This window comes from Miniopterus schreibersii (assembly GCF_964146895.1).
Source record: "Miniopterus schreibersii genome assembly, chromosome: 7".
Taxonomy (NCBI): Eukaryota; Metazoa; Chordata; class Mammalia; order Chiroptera; family Miniopteridae; genus Miniopterus; species Miniopterus schreibersii.
The window spans coordinates 75,581,377-75,604,479 of NC_138108.1; the positions used below are offsets into that span (position 1 = coordinate 75,581,377).

The window sequence follows — 23,103 nt, forward strand, 5'->3', positions numbered from 1 at the left end:
TTAGGTATGTGTGCAGGTGATATTTTTATGTGTATTTTATCTATCTATTTCGTCTATTTAATAAGCTCAGAATGATGATGCACATGGGTTACATTAAGGGCTTGAAAAGTTTCTCACGTGCAGCAACGCGAGAAATTACTCCCAGTATATCTAACTGTCTGCTTGTCTGCTCCCTTGTTAATGTCCCAGCAACCTTTCCTTTCTTCACCCCAATTTCAGCATGTGGTGAAGGCATTAGTGTGGGTTGTAACACATTATTTCCCGGTTCCAGTTAGGGAAGGAGGAACACTTGACTGTACTTTTAAAAGCGCAGTCGTCTTCGGAGAGTACTGTTTTGTTTTGATTTTTTACGAACAGCCCAGCTGTAGGAAGAAGCCTGTCAGTTTTAGCCTGTGGCAGCCTCTTTAACACTTGTTTTCTTACACATTAGCAAAACACAGCCACCAAACACACACACAACTCGGCTTTGATACTTCTGATACCATCTTCCAAAATCTTTTTCACAAATCATTCTACATTGGAAGTTCCAAAGAAAAGGTGAACAGAGTAGGGGTTTTTCTAAAATCCAAATCTGCATACAAGTGTTCTGGTTTTATGAAAAGGTTTCCAAGATGTGCCCAGAAAATGAACTTCCAATAATTGTCTCCACAGTATTAATGTGTATCTTCTGTCGGGAGAAAATCTGTAACCTCACGAAGGGACAGAATTCAAATAAATTTTCATTGTCCCACTGCACAAAGCTAAGCTTAGGCGAAGCCTAATTTGTTATTCATTCTTCTTGTTTAATTCATAATTCGATGCTGAACGTGGTGACACAGCAGTGCCCCACAAATTTGATTGCATCTGTCCTCACATACACGTCCTGCTGCTCCACAGCCTTACTTTGTTTTATACTAAAAATGTTTTAAGCTCACAGACATGCAACGTAAGTGCAGAGAGAGGAAGTTCGTTTTTCTACGTCTAGCGAGCCAACATTAATCTCTCTCCGAAGTTCAGTGTCTCTTTTTTACTTTTTTTTTTTACTCTGATTTACTTTTTTTCCCCATTCTAGTTAACTGTACTCCGCAGTATTTCCCAAACTCTTACTTGAAGGGTAAGTTCCTCCTGACAAATGTTTTTGGTTTAAAACGAATGTTTGCCCCAACTGGGTAAGTGCCGTAGAAGCAAAAAGACTTTTGCAAAATATTCCACAACCTGCTTTTTAATTTACTGCATCATCAGCTACTTTTATGATAATATTTAATCTACTGAATCAAAACCAGTCTTAAGGAGCAGGGGGGACAACGACAAAGAGAAAGGGGGTGTGTTTTAGCAGCTCCGCTCTCCCGTCAGGTGGCTGGTAGAAAACAAAACGGCCTCACAGGGCACGAGCTCCTCTCTTCCTCTCTGTCTGCCTTTCTTCTTCTCATTTATTTTCTTTTCCCCCAGTGATTGAGTTAATCAAATTAAAGTTTATATTTTACTACGTACAGTTAAAAAGTCTCAATAAGCAGAAGGCTCCAAGAAAGAAACTACCCCCCAAAAAAACTTTATAGAATGCTGGTGAGGCAAATAGTCCACCGCGGCCCAGATGTGCAAACCCCTGGGATGAGAATGAGTTTAGTGACTTGGCCACTTCATGAGGTCAAGTTTGGAAAATGTGGTTCAGACGCCCAAGGGCCAGGCCACGGTGGTGATTATGTAATTATTTGTAAGTCGGGGGGGAAAAGAAAAGAGAGATAATAAAATGCCTCAGCATTCAGTGGGTGCCTTCAGCTCAGGCACCGCAAACTTTTTACTCCAGAACTCACTGCGTTAGAGACAACTCAGGAGAGACGGCGAAGCAAACCGGTTGCCTATTCCGGGGCCCGCTTTTGGTCTCGAGCTCCTCTGTCTGTGAAAACAGACTTGCTGGGAGCTAAGCGCTCGAGTGCGAGACTGGGAAGCCTAGCGCTGCGCAGACGGAGACACCCCTGAAGGCTGCCCCCTGAAGAGGCAACTGTCATGGAAGCTGAGCCAGGCCGGGGACCCCCCCCAGAGGCACTGATTCCAATCAAGAGGGGAGCCCTCCACATGCCTCCTCATCTTTAAGAACGGGCCAGGCTCAGGCCGCTCAAAGCCATCAGAACAAGCCTCGCCTGAGCAGAGGCCTTTCCGGAGCGGGAAGACGCTGTTGGAAGTTTTGCCTGTGTCTTTGGTAGAAAATGATCCTTCCCGGGAGCACCGCTCTGGTGGTGCGTTGTTCAGCAAAGTAGAAAATGTCACTTGAGCCGTGACAATAGCATGTACGCTCCGCACATCCCCTCTCCCCGGCCGAGCAGCTGCTGCAGCTGCAGACAAGGCTGCAGAGAGAACGAGGGCCCAAGGAGCCCAGGTCTACAGCGGCTGTGGCCACGGGCCGCTCCGAGGGAAAGTTCACCTTATGTTAGGGTGTTGCCCCTAGAAAGGAGGAGAAGTTTCCTTTAAGCTCTGTAATTAGCTTGTTTGGAAACTCTCTGATTCACCTCCCCACCCGAATTTCTACTATCATGAATTGTGCATTATTCTATGCACAATAATGCACATAAAATTAAATAAACAATTTAATTAATTTAATTAAAATTAAATATTAAACATATTGTGTATAAGGAACCTGCGCCTTCGATTTAATTGGGCAGGAGTACCCAAAGCAGTTTGGGTAACAGCAGAAAATAATTAAAAACAACAAGTACGTTAGCCTCTGGGTACAAGAAAGAGTTCAGAGCCTCCTCTTGAGAAAGGTTTATTTAATTAAAATTAAACTAATCTTTGGAAAACATTTGATAAGCATTTCATAATACAAATCATAATCCAAAAAATGAAGCTCAGCCTGCCTCTCCACAACACAGGAAAATCATGTTAAATAATTTATCTCTGGCAGTAGCCACTTTCTCCTTTACACACACACACACACACAACACACACAGTAATTCAACAGACAACATGTTTGCTCGGTTTGAATTCTAGGTAATATATGATTCAGCTAGAATCTAGATAAACATTATCAAAGTGCATTAAGCATAATATGTCCACAGTGAGAATTGAGGAGACTTAGTACTTGATCTTCAACTGGGTATGGATTTTCAGAGCCAACAAGCCCCCATCAAAAAAACATCCTCATAAATTTATTTAAAAGGAAAACGTAGTGTTTGGGCAAGTCAGTATCCTGGTTGGCACTGATATGGCCCCAAAATACAACAAGAGCAGGGGGCCCTGTCATCCTCAGATACATTTAATTCACAAGGAAGGCACCAGGGTCAGTGCTTTAGTACCGGGAGAGGAAGACCGTTTCTATGCCCACTGGTTCCCTCTGGTTGGTGTGGCTGGATCTATTATTCAGTTGCAGAGTTAGATAAGATTAGACTCAGAGGACAAAAGAGTCATCAGGCCCACGGTTACACACTTGCCAGGTAACCCAAGGCTGGACCTGGGAAAGCCCCCAGACATGCACAGTCTCAACCAAACTCTAGCCCATTTTGACACCTATAGCCTGAGCAGGAATAGCACCAAAACCGGCTTTGCGGTCCAATTCCCAAATTACTGAACGCATGCATCTCGGCTGACAAGGGCCTACAGGCATAACTCTGAACCTGAGCTGTGTAAATTCCAATTGTCCACCTCTTAAACACCCCATATCCCTAAAAGAAGATAAAGTTAGACCGTCCATTGGCTCTAATAAATCTGTTCACTCCTATTTCAGTATATAGATTAACTTAGTCTATCAGAGGAGTTAGAATATCTTATATTCTAAAGATTCGTAATGGGTAAAGCAACTATGTTCTCCCCAAACGTTCCCTGGGTGCATATACTAATGCATTATGTTTTGTCTGTACAGCAAAGGATTTTCTCTATATATCCTGACAGCAAATATATTCTTCAGTGGCTGTATGTATCCTAAAAATTGTTGTGGGCTTTACATACCCACCCATGTCACACACATAGAAAAGTCTGAATCAAAGCTTAGTCCTGCCCTATCCGAGGTTATTTTGCAGTGCCTCTGCCCTGTAAAGAAAGCCATAACAGTATACAACATGCTGTTCTATAAGCAGTAATTCATAATGGCAACTGATAATTATTCCTGCAATATCAAGCTTCCTCAAAAAACTCAGCTAAGCTTTTAAGCATTTCTCTGTTTGGTTCAACTTTTCTTTGATCAGAAGAACAAAGTACCTTTGGAGACTTACAGTTGGGCCGAGACACACGACGATCCAAAGGGTGGCCTGCCTATTGCCAGACTTAAATTGAAAAAAAAAAAAAATCTGGAGATTTGGCAAAGCAAAGAAGAATGCAAGCAAAAGACCCTAAAGCCATCTCCAGTTCAATTAACTCTTTCACATAATTATTGAGAAAGGGTGTTTAACCCTCTTGAAAACACCCAGTGAAGAGCCTGGTGCAGCCCTGGCTTCCTCCAGCCAGGACCACAGCTGCAGAAGGGTTTCTCCTCTGCCATCCAGGGCTTGTCAGTGGTGCCCTTCATTTGCATGTCAATCCTTTTACATGATTAATATGTATTTATTGACCAGGAGGCCTTCCCAACCTAGGACAAAGGGAGACAGGCAGTCCCCTTTTACATGGCAGCCATAACTTTCCTGGCAGGACTGACAATTGTGCAGAGAAATAATTCTCCTCTAGATAGAAAGTTCCCACCATTCAGACGCAGGGACTGATGGAAAGAAAACACTCTAAACTGAGCACCGAAAGCTCAAGTGCACCTTCCACTCCTTTCCCTATAAAGTCATTCGTCCCCATTTCCTATCACCTCAGCTGGAAAGTAAGGACAGGCACGTTGAAGACCAGGAAAAAAAAATGACCCACAGCCTGGGAGTTTGGCCCACCCCAAGGACAGGCCTAGCTGGAGCCCTGGGATACCTGAGGGAAGAGACCTGCCTTCTCCCAAACGGAAATCCAGAGACCGAACGAAGCTGCACCCAACACCTCCTGTGATTTGGCTCCTTATGAATCTTTTATCCACTCAAAAAAACGTCATATTTCCAAGACTGACATGTGCGGTTTTATTTATTAAACAGCAAGCTCCATTTTTAAAAAAAGATCAGCCTTAGGTCTACCATTAAAGACTCCCAGAAATTCTCTCCCCTTCCATCCCTTCACTCCTCCCACATAGAGAAATAAATAAATAACAGTCAGATCATCCAAGAGGGTTTGTTGTTGTTGCTATTTAATCCTGGGCGGCTCTGAGACTAAGTTTGGTCTTTGGCTTTCCACCATTGTGCACATTAAATTCTTGGCCACACAGAGAGGCTGACAGCTCAGTCTAGGGTTTCCTAGGAAAAGTACACGGAGCTATCTCTTTTCTGAGGTCCTCAACTGTAGAAATCAGTTAGAAAAATGGGACTGTCCTTTAGGTTGAAGTAGTTCAAGTACAGCCTCAGTAGGTGAGTGCCGTAGCCTCTTGAAGGAAACACACCCATCAAGGGCCAGGAATTGAGGTCCTAAACTGAACACCAATAAGAAACGAGTCACCTTTCAGCTCAAAGGCCAGCTCTAATTCCTCTCCTGAAAGTCAGCATCCTTGGATTTTATGAAAGGTATTCATTAGAGATAAACTCACTTGATCTTAAAAGGGATTCTAGGGCATGACTTCCCCAGCCTGTCCCTTACCTGTCAAACTCCAGGAAGTCAGGCACATGGTGCACTTTGTAGGACTGGCCATAGGCCTGCTCTCCACCCACACTCTGGTCTGGGCAAGGTGAAGAAAGCAATCTCAACAACTACATTGCTGTTGGTTTGACTTCAACCAACTCCTATTTTACGGTGTCATTTTTACTCCGATTGGTTTGCATGTAAAGACGATGCCCAAAAGAATCGCAGAAAGAGTCCTAGAATTCCAAGAATATAAACTTTGAAGGCTAGACCTGCAGCGGCGTACCCACTACAAGCAATTAAACGGAAAATGACCCTAGTATCATGTTTCAAATTTCTGCCCATGTTTTGCCCATACAGAAATGTGATGTGCATGGTGAAGAAGGGATTTTCTGTAGTAATAACTCTGAGGAAGACAACCTAAAAACAGACCCAAAGTCATTTCAACGACGCCCTTCCAGCTTCACCCACTTTATGTGACACCCGGAATGCAAGGAGTCACCCTGTACTCCAGATCTAAATGCCTCGATCCCAACCCAAGATCATGCTTTTGAAAGTTATTTGAGGCTATCCTGCACAACCACATTTCCCAGGAAAGTCCATCAAAAAGGCAGGCACATGTGTTGACAGCACTTGAGAACAAATATAAGAATGCAGAGAGAAAGTATCACAGAAAAGCGAATATAATATCTAAATTCTGTAAATCTGTAGTTTATTCTACTAACCTAAAACTAGACAGCTTCTGTGTGGTGGAAGTAAGGAAGTAAATTTTTCCCCTGGAGCTAGCGACATAATAAACTAAGGGAGGTGCTCCTAAACCTCACTTTCTTTTCTATTTCACAGATCGTAAGTTCAGCTAAGTTAACCAACCAAAACATGGTCCCACAGGTGTTGCTTCTGATATTACTGAAGTTAAAAGATGGGCTCTTGTTATATTTAAAATATTCCAAACACCCAGACATGGATTTCAGGAGTTCAGTCGGCTAATCTGAAAATCTAGACTATACCAGATCATCGGGCCCCTGGGACACCAGAAGCCATCCCATGGCCGCCAATGTCAGTGCACCGCCGGCGCTTGGTGTAGGCCAGGGCGGGCGCCTGGATATGATCAGGCAGGACACAACTGAAGCTGTTCCCTCTGCTGACTGTCCTCATCAGAATCCAGCCTCTGTTCACCAAGGACTACCTTTGTTTTAAATTTTCAATTCACTGACCACCACCTCAGGCATTTTTTGGGGGGGAAATAACAAAACAAAAAAACACCCTCTAGATTTAAAAGAAGGGGGCCAAGTACTTCTGAAAACCTCCACTCTCTCTTCCGTCTCCTCCCCACCTAATTTTGCAGGCCATTAGTCCAGAATGGGCACTAGAGCATTTGGGTATCTGCTTTCACATTAAAATGACTGAGTAATTAATGAAAGTTGGCAACTGTTCATGCAAGCAGAGGCCTTCTTTCCTCCTTTTCACACTTAGTGTTGTGTGCTCACACACACTTCCCGTTGCACCCCTCCCCATTCAGCTGGCCTCCCCCTCCCTTACTGCCTCTGTCTGTGGAAACTCCCGGGCTCTGTGGGGTGCCCTCGCTCCTGAAAAAACATTTAGACTGTCCCTCTTGGCCACTGAGGACCTTTGTGGTGAAAGAGTCATCATCTAGTAAGGGCAGAAAGGGCAACTACATGGGCCCAGCTCCCTTGTAAGCTACAGACAAGTCACCAGCTTCTGAAATAAGGGAAACGGCATCATTCTCAGCCTAGTCAGTGTTGACACCCGAGGGCAACTCCCACGCTCACACTTCCATTAGGTATCTTTTTAAGGAACACAATCCCCTCTAAAACGAAAGCAGCATTTCCACTTTCCCTGCAACCTGTGAGCTGAGGAAGGTGAGAGGAAGGAGGGCTGGTGGCCCCTCCCAGTTATCCACCCCCCCAAAAAGACCAATACCTTTTGTGTTAGAGGGACTCCCAGCTGGGATGACCGGAATGTGGAGACTGCAACTGTGTTGGAGTTAATAACACAGTGTCACAAAGGAATTTAAGCTGAACTCAGGAAATTCTCCTTCTAGGAGCTAATACTTTTCTCTCTTCAAACTTCTCTGCTCTATCTCAGAAGACTAAGAACCCTGGAGGCCATTTCACTTCCTTCCAAGTGCCCCTTGTGAAATGACCAAAGAATCCATGGCCAGGTCACTAGGTGAGTTTTGTCCACAAAGGTTAAAAGGCTCTGGATCCATTTCCAAAATGCCCCACCCTTTCCTGAAGGGACCGCCTGCCCTGGGGCTGTGTATATGTACCAAAACAGAACTGTGGACAGACAGCTGGCCAGTGAACACAACTTCTTGGCCAGGCACTGAGGAGGTCACAAGGGCTTGTGTGGGGTTAGAATGAGACCATGAAGGAGGTCCAGTAGGTGGTTTGTGGGTCTCCTGGCTCTCTCCTACAATCACCCCAAATTCCACAGGATCCCACTGCAAATGGGAAGTGAAAGGGAGCTGTGGCAGTGAGGACAGCCAGTATCTCTCCTAAACACATTAATTCAACTCCTCAGGGATCCTCAGGGGTAACACTGGACACCACACACACAGGCGCGCGCGCACACACACGCTCCCTGGTCCCAAATCCCTCAGCTCTCAAATCAGGGGTCCCTGGCTAGGTCTTCATATCCCACCCAGGGGAATTTGCTGTCAAGGCCCAGGCAAGGAGCTATTCCCTTCCCCAGGTAAGCCCACTGCAGGGGCTTTCCCCACACGTCTCACAGCCAAGTGAGCTTGTGAACACGGAGACGGCTGAGCTCCAGACAAGGGGCTCGCTCACTCCGTTTTTCTGGGGCCATGTCTGCCATTTGCGGGAATAAATGAAGCATCCGTAATCTCCATAAAAGAGCTTTCACGCTTCATTCTCTGAAACTAAGTTGGGGTTTAGACAGAAAGGGAAAAAAGGACTTTTAATTTAAAGTAATGATCATCAACACTCTGGCTCCTGAGGGTCTCTGGGCAAGAGGGGGTCCCTACCCCACCCCGGGAAGCTGGAAGGAGGGCCCGGTGCCTCCCCAGGCCGGTGTTGAATTGCTTGGATTGGTGGGCCAAGTCCAAACACCTGCAGCTGTCTGGAGTGAGGTGGTGCAAACTCTCCCTGGAGCCACTGAGGTGAAAAGAAAGTGAGCAGTCCCGGGGAGGCCAGGGCTTCCCCAAGGTCGACTGAGGCCAGCGGAGTCTTCTTCCCAGGGCAGGTGTCTTGCACTCTGAGGGGGGATGTGAACGGTGGTGCCTTCCCAGCATTTCTGGTTACTTTCTGCTGGTGGCCGGTTCTGTTTGGGGCCAAAGTTTGCATGCAGGGAGCACAGAACACTCAGCGCCTTCCTTCCCCACCCTGCACCCCCCAGTTCATGCTTAGTCGGAGGGCCCCACCAAAATGTAAAGGAACTTTCCTACCCCTGAAAAGGAACTTCGTTCACTTAAGCGGAATGAAAGTGGCCCGGGGAGGCTATATCCTTCAAATTCTCCCCTCCCCCAACACTCCCCAACACCGGGGCCCCTCATTTCCAAGCCAGAGCCCAAACCAGCAGAGTTAAGACTTCTCACTATGCACCACCAATGAGATCCCTGAGGGAATTTTAGAAAATAGATAAGAAATTCCAGGCCTGATGAGCGTGGAACTGGGTTCACCCTGGATTATCTACATCCCGGGTCCCGACGGAGCTCTCAGCTCGCGCCTGCTGAGGACAGGGCATCTGGACTGACCCCGAAGTCCCGAGGGCCGCAGTGAGGGCCGGAGCTCGATCTGCAGGGCAGCGGGCGCGGGAACCCGAGCGAAGGGTCTGCGGGCACGTCCCGCCGCCGCTCTGCGCCCACTGTGCCCGGCCGCGCCCTTCTGCAAGCTCCGCAGGACCCGGCCGGCGCCGCCCAGAGAAAACGCAGTGAGACGGCGAGTTGGCGCCTCTAGTTTTAAAGAAATTCCAAGTAAACAGTGAACCCGAGCGGGAAACCGCAGCTGTGCCTAGGGAAGCGAATTTAGCAAACAGCTCGAGAAAGAGGGGAGGGAGGTGGGCACATGTCTGCGCCCTGAAGGTGGTCGCTCTACTGGGGGGAGAGGCGGCGGGGGCAAGGCTGCTCCAACTTTCCCTCTGCCCCGAGGAAGGGCTCCGCAGCGGGGATTTCGGAAGGCGCTCACCTAGTCCGGGCACATTCAGCCGGCTGCCCTCCGCGGGCAGGTCCTGCCCGGCCGCTCGCGGGGGCACCGCCGGAGCCCTGGGACGCCGGGGCCCGTGGGCGGGCGGAGGCCGCGGGGGCGCAGAGCCGGCCGGCGGCCGCGCGCCCGGGCTGGGCTCCCCGCGGCGTGTGCGCGAGCGCGCCTCGTCTAACTGTTCAGGGCAAGTGGAAGCAACACAAACAAAGTCGGGCTCCACAGCCTTGAGGTCCACCCCCCCTGCTTCCTGCTGTGACCCCAGCCCCGGCCGGCCGCTCGGAGCCGGGGTTTGTGCAGCCAAGTCTGCAAGCCGAGGCGCGTTACCGCAAGGGGAAGGGCGCTCCCCCAGTGGCCACGAGCTAAAGGGGGACGAGGGTGCGAGGAGAGCGTCGGGGAGGGGACCGCGGGCCGCCTCCAAAGTCGGCGCTGGTCCCCACGCGCGGGTCGGAGGACCAGCGGGTCCGAGCGCCACGGCCTCCCTCCCAGACGCGCAGCCGGGGGGAACTGGGGAGCTGGGCCGGGCGGAGACGGACAGCGGGAGGCCGGCGGGCTGCCCGCGCGCACCCGCAGCGCCGGCCGGTCCGAGAGGCCGGAGAGGGGGGCCTCCGGAGGGGGGGCTCCGGAGCGAAAACGGAAACCGTGGAGCAGAGAACAGGGAGGAAGCCAGAGACCGGGGAGCCCTCACCCGATGGCGGAAAGGAAAACGGACACGGCCTAGACCCAAACCGAAACTGTACAAGGAGCGGCCGCCTGGGGGAGCGGGGAAGGGGCGGGGAGCCCGCGGCCGGAGCGCGGGTCCGGGTGGCTGGCCCGAGCCTGGCGCGGGGAGGTGGCCAAGGCGGCCTTTCCCTTCTCGCCCGCAGCCCGCGGGTGGCAGGGCCCGCGCGCCTCGCCCGCGAGCAGACCCGGCTGGGGCTCCGCGGCTCCCGGTAGGAGGGCGCGCCGCAGATGCGCGCCCGGCTCCAGCCCCCACCCGAGACAGGGCCACGCGCGGCGGGGCCTGCGGCCTAGGCCGGCGCCGGAAGTGCATCCGCGCTGCGCCCCCCGCGCCGCCCGGAGCGCGGCCAGGGCGCGGTGCGGGGCGCGGCCCGCAGCTCGGGCAGCTGGGGCCGTGGTCGCCGAGCCGGCCTGCGCCCGGCTGGGAGCGGAGGGCGCGCGGGGAGGAGCTGCTGCGGGGTCTGGCGGGCGTCCTACTGGGGAAAAGACCGGGATCTCCTGGGAACCGAATCTGAGACCCGGGCGGAGTGGGTGCGGGAGCAGGAAATCGGCCCGAGTGACTGGTTTGAAGGGGAAGGGGGGGGGCCTAAAGCCTGCTCGGTCCTTAAGATTCCAGAAAAGAATTCACCTTAACCCCAGCCAGCGCCACTCCCTACGCTGTGCGAAGTCTCAGGACGCGGCACTGCGCTGGCGAATCGTCCTGGTACATATGATACATTATTGCGACATAAGCTTCAGTGCGGCTTGCTGTGACCTTGGCAAGACAACCCTGGACCTCGCTTTTCTTTTCTGTAAAATGGGATGATAATATCCAACTCGAAGGTCGCCTGAAGTAAATTAAGCCAAATGGCTTGTAATGTGCACAGTTGGCCCTCAGTAAATAGGAGCTTTATTATTAAATTTAAGTTTCTGGAAGTGTCATCTTCTGAATTGTCTGCACTCTGTCAGGTGAACAAGTCCTGCAACTGGGGTGACAGCGGGGTGGGAGGCAGGGGGCACCCGGAGATCTGCCGGGGTGGCTGCAGGACTTGGTTTGTTTTCTTCAGCACCTACATTGCCTGCGGCTCGGACAACATTGAGACTATTGATGACACTTCTCCGCAGCCTGAGGAAGCCGCCAACGCAGCAGAGCTTTATTGGTCGAGTTTCTCACTTCATCAGATGTCTGCTTGATCACATGGCGGGACTGCGGGTCTTTCTGGCAGAATTGGTTGGTCTTTGTCAGGGCCCCGGTCCACTCTAGCAGCCGCGGCCAAATTTTAAACACTCCTTGGTGCCTCTCTTTTTGGATTCCTTCCACCTCACCCACAGGGGTCTCTCTCCCTCTGTGCTGTGAATGCTGTTCCTGGGGTGCCTACCGTCCAGGCCTTCCTGCCTCGGGAGAGGGAGCGCTCCCCGGATGGCACTGCCCACATCTCGTATGCTGGCGTGGTGGCGGGGACTGGGTGGAATCTGCTGGTGGCTGCTAGTCCCTAAGGCATGCTCTTCTGTTTATTCCCCACCCATCCCTGTGCAGAGGGGAGGAGGGGGAGGCCTCCTCTACAGGGTGCCCCTACCTCACCCTCCCAACCCCACTTCTCTCTCCATCCCATTCCCATCACCAGCCCAGTCAGGACAGTCAGGAAGTGATGATCCGAATCTTCCCTTCGGGTTAAGAGGTGTGCCTGCACACCCACACTGAAGCTCTGCCTTTGTGCTGACCCAGAGTCTTCCATGACTGTGGCCTGAAATCTTACCAAACGTCCTCAAAACCACCCACCCCCACATCTGTGGGGAGAATTCCAGAATGGAGGGTCCCCTCCACCTCCTGAGTGGTACCTTAGCGGGGAAAGGCTAGATGCAGAAGCAAACTCGATCAAATTATAATGGCCCACAACTTACCAAGTCTGTGAGAACTTGGTTTAAGAAGTTTGCCTGCCCTTTCCCTGGGCCTGCCCCACCCCCGGGAGGCACAGCTGGGAAGGCACAAGGTGCGCTGAAGGAATGCAGATGGTTGTAGAGGCGTGTCTGTGTCTGAGCCCAGAATCACCCAGACCAAGCCACTTTCCCCCACGAAACACACACACACAAACTACTCACCTCAGCCCCAGTCCTCCTTGGTGGCCTCCATAGAAAGAATGGAGCAGGCAGGTACGTCCTGAGCCCTGGCAACGTGTCCTGTCCCTACGTAATGGCTAGGAATGAAGCTCACCAACTGGGGCACGCGGGTGTGTCTTGGACGCCAATAGCTGTAATCCTGGACCATGCATAAATGTGTGCCAGAAACTTCCACACAGGCAGTGTCCATGTGCTTGCTGGGAGCACACCGCTGTATACATCAGTCATTTATATTTGCTCGTATGTGTGTATATGTGCGCATATTTTATATGTGTGTGCATATAGGTGAGTTCATGTTTGTGCACTTAGGTGCGCGGAAGTGTGTGGTTGTGGGATGTGTAGCTGTGTGCGCACTGACACTAGACAGAGGCACACTGGAAAGAGCATAGGACTCTGGGGATTTGGCCTCTCACTTGCTATGTTCTTTTTTTTTTAATCCTTACCTGAGGACATGGTTTTATTGATTTTAGAGAGAGAGGAAGGGGGAGAGAGAGAGTGAAACATTGGATTGGTTGCCTCCCCCCTCACCCGGACCTGGGATTGAAACTGCAACCTGGGTGTGTGCCCCAACCAGGAACCCCATGACCTTTGGGTGTATGAGAGATGTTCCAACCAACTGAGCCACACTAGCCAGGGCTCACTTGCTGTGTACTTTTGAGTGAGGCACTTTCCCCTTTAGGATTACTCCCCCCCCCCACTTACCCCCAGTAAAATAAAACCTTTTTATTCAAGAATCCCTGAGGACCCCTTCCAACAATGGGAGTGCATTTAAAAATGACTGGCTGAAGCAGCCCTGCCCCTTTCCACTAGTTGCCACACAAAAAATTAAGTCTCTCACCTGAGTTCAAAGTAAGAGGGGAGAGCCAGGTCTGTGGTGAGGGTGACCAGGGATGAAGCCATACTTTGCCCCCTCCCCCAGATGGAGTGAACAAGATCTTCAGTTTGAACCCATGGTAACATCAGATTAGATGGGCCCTAGGAAATGAGACAGAACTAGGGGAGGACTGCTGCAGGGCCTCCATGCGCCTCCCTACTCCTTCCCAAGTCTGTGCACAGTGGAAGACAGAGAATGAGGGGTGCCTGTATTGCCAGGGGAATGGCTATTCCCCACACGAAAAGAAAAAACAAGGTTGACTGTTGAAGGAACTGATGGCCACCCAGAGAAGCCGCAGCAGACACCTTCTCCCAGGGCAAGGAGTCAGACAGGGCTTCTCTGACCCTGGCCTTGGCCTTGGCTCTAGGAGTAAGCCAGACCTCATGCCTGGCCTGCAGCTAGGCCTCTTTTACTGAGGGCACTGGGGACAGGGGTTCTGGAGCACAGTGACCTTCCTGGTGCTTGAGATTCTAGGAACCCCTGCCCCAGGTGATAACACTGTGCAGGCCAGGTAAAGGACAGGCTAGTAGGTCACTCTTTCTCTATGCCCTGGGCAGTCCAGCCTAAGGGGTCAGGGAACTGGGCACACATACACCCACAAACACCAAACAGCCAAACACTCAAAATACACACTTCCACCTCCCAATCCTAAATAAATATACTCAATACCACCCTTATACAAATGCCCACACACAATACAACCCACATGCATACAAGATCACACAGAAACACAACACAGCCCCACACACCCAAATACCCTCTCCCCTCCTCCACACCCATCTGCAGCTTCATCTCCCTGACCCTACTGAAGAAAAGGGAGTTTTCAGGAGAAAAACAGAGACCTTTGGCCTCAGAAAGAGCCAGGGATGCCAAGGATCAATATTGTTTAGACTCGGCTAGCGTGTATTTCCTCCTGGGCTGAGAAAGATTTAAGTTTATGGTTCGATCTGATCTTTAAAAAAAAAAAAAAGGGTAGAAAATGAGGAAGTTGGGATATCACACTCCAGTATTTATTTCGATGCAGCCCCAGACTTTAATACACAGGCTGCTCACTAAGCCAGCCCCGTAAATCAGAGGTATCAATGCCTGTTTATGGTTATTACTACTTTCTTTTTTTAGAGGGGGGTGCAAGAAAGAGGTCTGAAAGGAGTCCTCCTCCCCTCTCCTCTGCCCCAGTCAGAAAGATGGAAAATGGGGTGTGGGGGGAGAGAAGCCGGGAAAGCCACTCTGGACCATTGACTTCAGGCCTTGGCCAGATTCCTGAGGGAGAGGCAGTCATAAGAGCAGATGAGACACAGAGAAAGGCTCAGCCACAGAGGCGGCATGGACCAAATGTTTAAGTCCTGGGAGCTTCAGCTTCCTCCACTGAACAAGGAGGAACGTTCTCTGGGCTCAGAGTGATTGAAAGGGAAAAAGGAGATAACAGGGCAAGAAATCAAACTGCATAATAGTGACGCAGCTCAGCACTTCACCAACACAACCAAGGGCAGAGGCAGCCACTTCCTCTCTATCCTGGGGTGAAGGGGAAGAGCTCTTCGCTTTGATCTCTCCGAAGAGGTGACTGATGAGGATCCTTCAGGAACAGGACACCTCCTGGAACTGCTGCTCATGTTGGTCCTGCCCTCTGGATCTGGTGGCCTTGACGGGCTTAGGTACCCTAAGAGGCCACAGTGGGGAAGGGAGAAGGAAGGGCAGACCCGTTTCCAGGCACTCAAAACAGTAAGGTTCTCTGTAGAGCTGGGCACCTCCCAACACTGGATCTGGATGTGACCAGGAAACCTCTTAATGCTCTGAGCTGTCTGGATTCAGAAAGGAGTAACTTGGGCCCCAGGTCTCAGACACTATAACCTGAAGGCCTGGAGAGAGTACAGATTCCAGGCTCCCCTCTCCCCCATGGAAAACAAAGAATGTACTTCCAACCATCAGAAAACAACTCCCTTGCGCCAACCCAAGAAAAGCCCATCTCAATGCTCCCGATTCTTCATACAAGGATTGGTTGAGAACCTATTATGTGCAGAGGTTACTCCACACATCCTAAGGCATGAAAGGGATAGAATGAAGAGATTGACTGCAATAACGTTGGGAACCCATGGCAATGTCAAAAGTGCTCTCCAACTCCAGGCCATCAAACACTTAGCCCTCAAAGCTTGGAGCAGAACTTGGAGGGCCCCTAGGCCTCCTGGACCTGGAGCCTAGCACTGTCACTTCCTGGGACATAGGCTTCAATTAGAGGGAATTTATCAAGAAAACAGGCAAAATGACTGGCCATTCTCACTCCTCACTAAATCAGTCATACAAAAACAACAGGAAAGAAACCCAAAGGAAGAACAGAGAAACAGAGCTTCCATGCATGCACACACCCACATCTACAAACATCCTGGCGTGCAAACACAAACGAGCACATGGACACACACTGTGAACTGTGAATGCACAAACATCCAAGTGTGCATCTAATTACAGAGAAATGAACACTCACTTGCACAATACACGTGTAGAGATGAACAAAACCAGGTAGGTACTCATGCACCAATATCTGCACATGATCACATACACACGTTTTAGGAGACACTTCTGTATCCAGCCACACACATACAGGCACATGCACACACATGCTGCAGAAGAAAGGGGAAAGCGGAAGGGCAGAAATTACTACTTTAAAAAATCCTGGACAAAAGGGAGATGCTACCTCCTGAGGAGGGCCCTTCCCTTCCCACTCCTAGTCCCCAAATACCAGGGTCCCAGAGCCTGCCCAGGAAGGATGTGTCCTAGGGTCAGGGGCAAAAGCCTAGACATTTCCCTAAGGGTCCAGGGAGCTTGTGTCTGAGCCTCCATGGGTTAGGAAGCAAGCCGGGTTTTGTTGGGAATTCTGAAAGCACCCCCCTTTCCAACATCCCCTTAGGTTTTGGGTGGGGATGAGATAGGCCTGTGCCCATATGGTTGGTGGGCGCCCAGTGTGATCCCAGCAGCCGGGACCCAGTGGCGGCCACTTTGCATAGCTCTCCAGCATCCAGGCCTCTTCTCTCCCGGCTTTTCGGGTGATCGGAAGCCTACGAGGCTCCATGAGCTGCTCTCGCCCAGCCGCCGCACCCACAGAATCTCTTCTCCAAACGAAGAGCGAGGAGCGGTGAGGTCTGAGCGGCCAAGAGGCCGGGCGAGCGCCTCTCGCACCCGCGGGCCGCTCAGGGCCCGACGCAGCCCGTCACCTCTGCCTTGCCCTTGAAAGGCCTGCTTGTAGAGGTGGAAACCTCAGAACCGCAAGCAAAAACCTGCACCAGAACCAAAAAGAAAAAGGGAATGTGCGGGCTGGAGCGAGCAGCAGATTGAACAGGAGGCGGCTGCGGCTGGGCAGCCCCTGGCCGGGCGCAGAGAGCAGCCCAACAGCCGGACAGGGCTTCCGAAGTGCGGCCTGGGGTTTCCAGCCTTAGGGCTCCTTTGGACGCCGTGGGAAACCAGGCGTGTCCCCCCAGACGCTGCAGAGCCGGTCGGTACCGGGGTCCGGGCCGCCGCTGCCGCCGCGCTGCCCCCCGGCCCGGGCACTCGTTGCGCGGCGACGGCTGGGCCTGGTGCGCGCCGGGCGCGCGGGGTCCCCGGGCCGCGCAGGCCCCGCGCCCGCGCCCTTCCCCAGCCCGCAAAGAGGAGGGCGGCCCGCGGCTCGTGAGCACAGTGTACACTTTATTTCAGACTACAGGTTTCTGAACATAATAAAATCTTTGGCTTGTAGCGGCGGTTCAGTCTCGCAGTCTGTGGGGTCGTATTTCTCAGCAAGTCTCCGGAAAACGAAAGGCGGGCAGGACAGACAGAGCGACAGAAAGAGGCTGGGGAGGCGGGGGGGGAGGCGAGGGGCGGACACGCGAGGGAAACACACTCTCACGCACACAAAGAAAAGTCCCAGAGAAACGAGGGCCGGCGATGCGGGGCGGGAGGCACCGGAGAAGCGGTAACATTCAAAAGAAAGAAACGCAACGAAAACGAAACTGGGCCGGGGGCAGCGAGGCGGGTGGGGTGGGGGGTAAAATAACATTATAATAATTATAACAATAATAATAAAGGAGATTAATAAAAAGTCCAGCAAATAGAGATCGCTACACATTTCTTTTCCTTACCTGAAATTAAATATATACAAGGTGGAAAGCGGTTTGGCTAGATAGGGCTCCCAGGAGCTCGCGTCCCTCATTCTGTGACCAGAGAATAGATCTTATTTTTCGATAGCACCTGTCCGAGTGTCTCTCCTCCGTTTTAGACAGGTCGCGCTCGGGCACGACCCCGCGCGAGGCGCCCCGCCCCTGCCCCTCTCGGGCGCGGGTCGTTCCTCGGGCGCGCGGCGGGGCGCGCGGGCGGCTACTCGCTCTCGTCTTTGTCCTGCACCGTGGTGGTGGAGTGGTTGTACAGTCCCTGCGCCATGAGGTGCAGCGCCAGCCCGTTCTTGATGCCCGTGGCCTTCTTGATCTTGGCGCGCTTGTTCTGGAACCAGATCTTGATCTGCGACTCGTTGAGGCTGAGCTCCTGCGCCAGCGTCTGCCGCCGCTGCTCCGTGATGTAGCGGTTCGCCTGGAACTCCGCCTTCAGTCTCTGCAGCTGCTCGGCCGTGAACGCCGTCCGCGGCCGCTTGTCCTCCTTCTCGCTCTTCTTCTTCTTCAGCTTCCTGGTGCGCGGACCTGCAGCGGCCCCGGGGCCGGCGGGGGCGGGGAGGGGCAGGGGGAGGGGGAGAGGGCAGAGGGAGCCTTGAGAACCGCGGAGCCCGGCGGCCGTCGCGCCCCGCGCTTCCGGGGCGATCGCGGAGGCCCCGCCGCGCGCCCCCGCCTCCCTCCCGCCGCCGGCCCTGCGGCAACCGCCCGGCTGCCGGGTCCCCGGGTCCCTTTCTCCCGGGGCCCGAAAGGCGCGGAGGAAAGCGGGCCGAGGCCGCATGTGCAGCCCGCACCCCGATTCAGAACAGGAGGGTGGTGTGACAGGCTTAAATCACGGTGTCCGAGATGGACAGGTATTTGGAGCCCCGTCCTGCCCAGCCCCAAGCTGGAGGTCAGGGGCCTGCTGTCCTCACAGCCCTGGAATAAAAAGAGGCTCCGGCCTGGGGTAAGTGAAGACACCAGGGCAGGATCGCCCTGCGGGAGTCGCCAGTCCCCCGCTCCTCAAGGTGCACAACCGCACCCGGTCACCTACAAGACCCCATCTGCCTGCGGCTATTTACCCCAGAAAATAAGGGGATAGGCGAGGGGCTGTGAGAGGCTTAACTAGTTCCAAAGTATTCAGTGTCTGTCTCTTCTCACTACAGCCCCCCCCCCCGTTGGCCTAAAGAAGCCCTTTCTAGGGTCCTAGGGAGGGAGATGAGGCCTTCACCCAGCGGAGCACCTGGGCCCGGGTTCTCTGCTATGCCCCTCGGATAGCGCCAGTAAGGAAGCGGGCCCTCCCCACTCCTCCACCCAGCTGCACAAGCGGGGTCTCCTCTTCTCTTCTGAACACATAAGCTGCAATTTCAGGATTGAAAACTTCTGAGTAACAAAAACAAATCAGATCTGCTTTCTCTGCCCACCTATGTCGTTTTGCAAGGAGACTGCATCCTTCCTGTCCCCCTTTATGAGCAAAATTGGGGCAGAGAAACACAGATGGGGAACAATCTCAACAAAAATCTGTGCTTTGCCCCAAAAATGGATACTGAAAGAGGCCACAGGACACTCCCCCAGGAAGGCGAAGTCTCCCTCCAAGCCTGATGTGGGAAGAGGGCTGCTGCAGACCCCACCTGGAGAGAGGAGGGAGGCAGCCCCTGAAGCCTGCACCTCTGTCCACCAGCCTCCATGCCCAAGTCTCCTGGCGTTTACTTCCTGGGCCCTGTCATGGCTATGGGAGCTTACTGAGCCCAGTTAAGTCGCCGTCAGGCCTGTTAACCTCTAAAACTGTCTGGAAAGAACGGTCTTCACTGGCATTTCCAAACCTAGAGAAAAAAGGGGAAGCTGTGGCTGGCTTCTGGGGCCGGCCAGTGCCCGAAGACACCAGCTGTCCTGTGACAAGAGTCCAGGCCTGGCCAACTACAGAGACTCAAGTGGCTGGAGGTTCCTCTCCCTGAACTGTCCGGCGCAGGAGGCGCCAGTCCCCAGCCTCCCAGTGCCCTAAGAAGGAGAGAGGCCAAGAACAAAGACAGGGCCCACCACGGAGCAGGGTGGGAGAGGAATGGGAGGCGGGCTGGGGAGGAGGAAGGCCTTGATTTAGATTAGTCATTAGCCGGGCAGGCAGAGATGGCCCAGGAAATGTGCACATCCCCAGAAAAGCCCCTCTGCGTTGTGCGCCTGGGACGTTGTTAGAGTGGGGTGTGTGTGTGTATGTGCGTGTGTAGAAGCACAGACACTTGTAATAAAATCGTAGCCTCTTGGCCAGCCCGAGCCGCACGGCCTGACAGCTCAATCACTCTATCCATCAGGCGAGTCAATCAAAGCAGCTTTTCGGAGGTTCAGGGAGCCCGACGTGTCAATAACCGGGCTCGAGATGGCGGGGGCTGATAGTGCGCATCGATCCGCGCTCGGCCGGCACTGGAGGGACAGCTAGATTGCAGCCGGAGTGGAGCGGCGTCTCGCTAGGCTTTGCCCGGCCTCCTGCCGGGCCGGGTGGCCGGGACCCAGTCCCAGGCCGGCGCCCGGCCGCCCTCCTCCCAGCGCCCACGGGCCAGCCGGGCGCTGCGGGCAGACAGGCAGGCCTCAGGCTCCGCTCCCGGGCCTACTGGCCTCAGCCTCCTCTCCCAGCGCAGGTCTCGGCCTTGGATTCTCCAAGCGCAAGGGATACGAGGAAAGAGGGCTGAAGGAAAGTTAAAAGAAGGGGGGCGGGGGGGCTATGGCTGGCGGAATCTGCTAGCTGGCAGATGTGCGGTAGGAAGGAGTTAAGGAGTAAGGAGGGTGAGCGCGCCAACGCGGGGAAGCTGCGGAGGCTGGTTCTCAAGTCCTAGGCCCAGCTTTCTGGCCTGAGCCTGACCTGTCCTCTCCTCTCCCGCTGTCTGTCTGTCAGCCCCAGAGAACCAGGAGCCAGCGGCTCTCGGCCCCGCCGCTTTGGCAGCGGCCTTTCCCTGGATTCTACCCACCCGGGTCAGGCTCTTTGCAACCGGCCTGGGGAGAGGGGCAGCGATCAGACGCTTTTCTCTTTCCCTGCGTGTCCTCAAGCCTGTGTCTGTGGAAATGAATGCTATGCAGAAACTACCAAGATGGTGTTTATGTCTGTAAGAACACCAAGGTGAAGATTATTTCTGTGATCAAAGCCTTGCTGGGTTTCGGCGGCCGCGGGACCGGGCTGGCGGGGTTGCAGACCCCAGTCATTAGGCCCACCTTCCTGCCGGCTCTAAATACCTCTTTTCCTGGAGAGAAAAAAAGTCAATGACTGGCTGTGTCTTTCCTAATAATAATAAAGGTAAAACACAAAGGAGACCCCAGAGGCTCGGAGTTCAAAACCGGAGGGTGGAGACTCGAGCTTCCAGCGCCATGAGCTGTAGCCTCCCGAGGGGTGGCCGCAGACGCCAGGAGCGCAACACTGGGTGCGACACTGGGTGCACCCTCGGCTGGGGCTGGGACCAGGGCTGAGAAACGGGGAGCAGGCGTGAGGGAAGAGAGCGCCCGAGGCCGGGTCTGCTCTCCCCAGCACCGCGGCGATGAGTCCTGGGGCGTCTGCGGGGCTGGAAGGCAAAGCGCAGCCCGGCCGGGTACTCACCGGACGACGGCCGATCCGAGTAGCGAGTGCAGTAGACCCAGGCGGGCCACACGAGGGGCTGCTGCGAGTCAGTTTTGACCACGGGCCCGCCGTTGGCGGTGCCCATGAGCAGGATCGCCGGGTTGCCGTGCTCCGGGTACTTGGCGCCCTGCGCACCTGGGCTCCCCACGCCGCCGCCGCCGCCGCCGTCCGAAGGCTTGGCCGTTGCCGCCGCCGCCGCCGCCGCCACGGCCGCCGCCGCCGCCGCCGCCGCCGCCGCCGGGCCCCCAGCTTTGGACGCGCCCGCGCCTCCGGCGGCGACTGGCGGGGAGCCGTCGGGTGGGCCACAGTTCGCGTCCGGGGAACAGAGCAGCGAGGCGGCGCCCGGAGCCCGCGTGCCCAGCGGGTGGACAGGGTCCCTGCCGGAGCCGGTCTGGCCTCTGTCGCGCTCCGCCCGGCCTCCTCCTGCGCCTCCTCCGGCCGCCGCCGCCACCAGGATCTGCGGCGGCGGCGGCTCCTTCTTGCAGCCGAAGTCCGGCCTCAGGATGTTGTCGATGAAAAAGTTGGTGGTGCGGTGCAGCTGGGCCGCCGGCTGCGGCTGGTGAGCAGGCGCCGCGAGATGCGGCGGCGGCGGCGGCGGCGGGGGCGGGGGGTGCGGGGGGAGGTGCGGGTGGTGGGCCAGGGGCGGCAGGCAGGGCGCCGCGGGCGGCGAGGGGGGCGCGGGCTGCGGGGACACCGGCACGCTGTCTCCATCGCTGCCGCTGCTGCCGCCCGCGCCGGGGCTGAGGCTCAGGCTAAGGCCGCCCGGGGCCGCCGCGCCGAGGCCCGCGTCGCGCTGGCTGGGGGGCTCCGGCTGCTGCTCTTCCATGCTCCGCCGCCCCGCCGCCCCGGCCGCCGCGCCGGCCCCCGCCCCCCCGGCCTCGCTCCCCACCCCACTTTGCCAGCGGCCCGTGGGGGTGCGCGGAGGAAGGAGGCCGGAGGAGCCTCGGCGAAGGCGCGGGGCGGGCGCGGCGGAGAAGAAGCCCAGGCGCCGGGCCCGGGTCGCCCGCTCTTATCGAGCAGGGAGATCTCGCCGCCTCTCCCTCTCTAATTTGTAGACATCCAGATATGCAGACACTTGGCTATTTCTTTTTTCTTTCTGCAACCAGATGCAACGATTTGTTTTAAATGGGGAGTCAGCCGCCGCCAAAACAAGAAAAAGGGGGGGAAAAAAAGGCAAGAAAAGAAAAAAGAAAGCAAGAAAAAAGAAAAAAGCTCCAAGAATTTTTTTTTCTTAAAGGGGAAAAAAATCGCCTTTAAAGTCTAGCCATCTTCCCAGGCAGCAGCGAGGGTTTGACTTCCCCGAGTGTCACGCTCAGCTGTGCCCAGAGCGCGAGGCTGGCAGCGCCTTTAATCGCCTTTGCTTTTTTTGCAGGGAGAGCGCGTCTCCGCCAGCGCCGGGCTGCCTTTTTTTTTTTTTTTTCCTTCAAATCTCTGACAGCTCGGATCTTTGCACAAACTCTCTCGCTTAAAAAAAAAATCACCCAGGCACACTTTTTGCCTTCAAACCGGAAGCACGTGAGTCCAGGCCGCACGTGTGCGGGGCCAATGGCGAGCCAGGACTCGCGCTGACACCCGGGCCTCGGCCCAATGGGCGCGCGCGGGACTGTGCGGATAAATAATCCGGGGGCGGCGGCGCGGGCGGAGAGGGGGCGACTCCGCGCGGGCCCGGTGCGTCCGGCCCGCCCCCCCAGCCCGAGCCCCTCCCCCTCGTTCAGCGGGACCTAGGCAGGGGCAGAGAGACCCGGGGCGGGTGGATTTCGGGGTAGGCAAATGGGGAAGCAACTCCATAAACAACTTGTTGGGGAAATGCGGGGGAATAGGTGCGCGAGCGCCGGGTGCGGGGCCAGGACGCTGGGGCCTCCGCTGCTTTGCACCCCCATGCCGAAGGAGTTCAGCCTTGTGTTTTTCGTTTTCCCCTTGCTGTTCTGAAGGGTG

General features: G+C 54.4%; 1 protein-coding gene and 1 long non-coding RNA gene across 2 annotated transcripts in view; both read right to left on the reverse strand.

Annotated features, from left to right (window-relative positions):
- LOC308559938 overlaps positions 1-9,827 on the reverse strand; it is a 56,718-nt gene extending 46,891 nt beyond the window's left edge. The window contains exon 1 of the long non-coding RNA XR_013999225.1: positions 9,765-9,827. This is a non-coding gene — a long non-coding RNA (uncharacterized lncRNA). The remainder of the gene's footprint in view (positions 1-9,764) is intronic.
- Positions 9,828-17,119: 7,292 nt separating this feature from the next.
- Positions 17,120-22,556, reverse strand: EN1 (engrailed homeobox 1). Its single transcript, XM_081142497.1, has 2 exons — positions 21,148-22,556; positions 17,120-18,122 (listed from the first exon to the last, which is right to left on the reverse strand). The coding sequence occupies exons 1-2, from the start codon at positions 21,992-21,994 to the stop codon at positions 17,806-17,808; spliced, it is 1,164 nt and encodes a 387-aa protein (XP_080998623.1). The 5' UTR covers positions 21,995-22,556; the 3' UTR covers positions 17,120-17,805.
- Between the last annotated feature and the right edge of the window lie 547 nt (positions 22,557-23,103).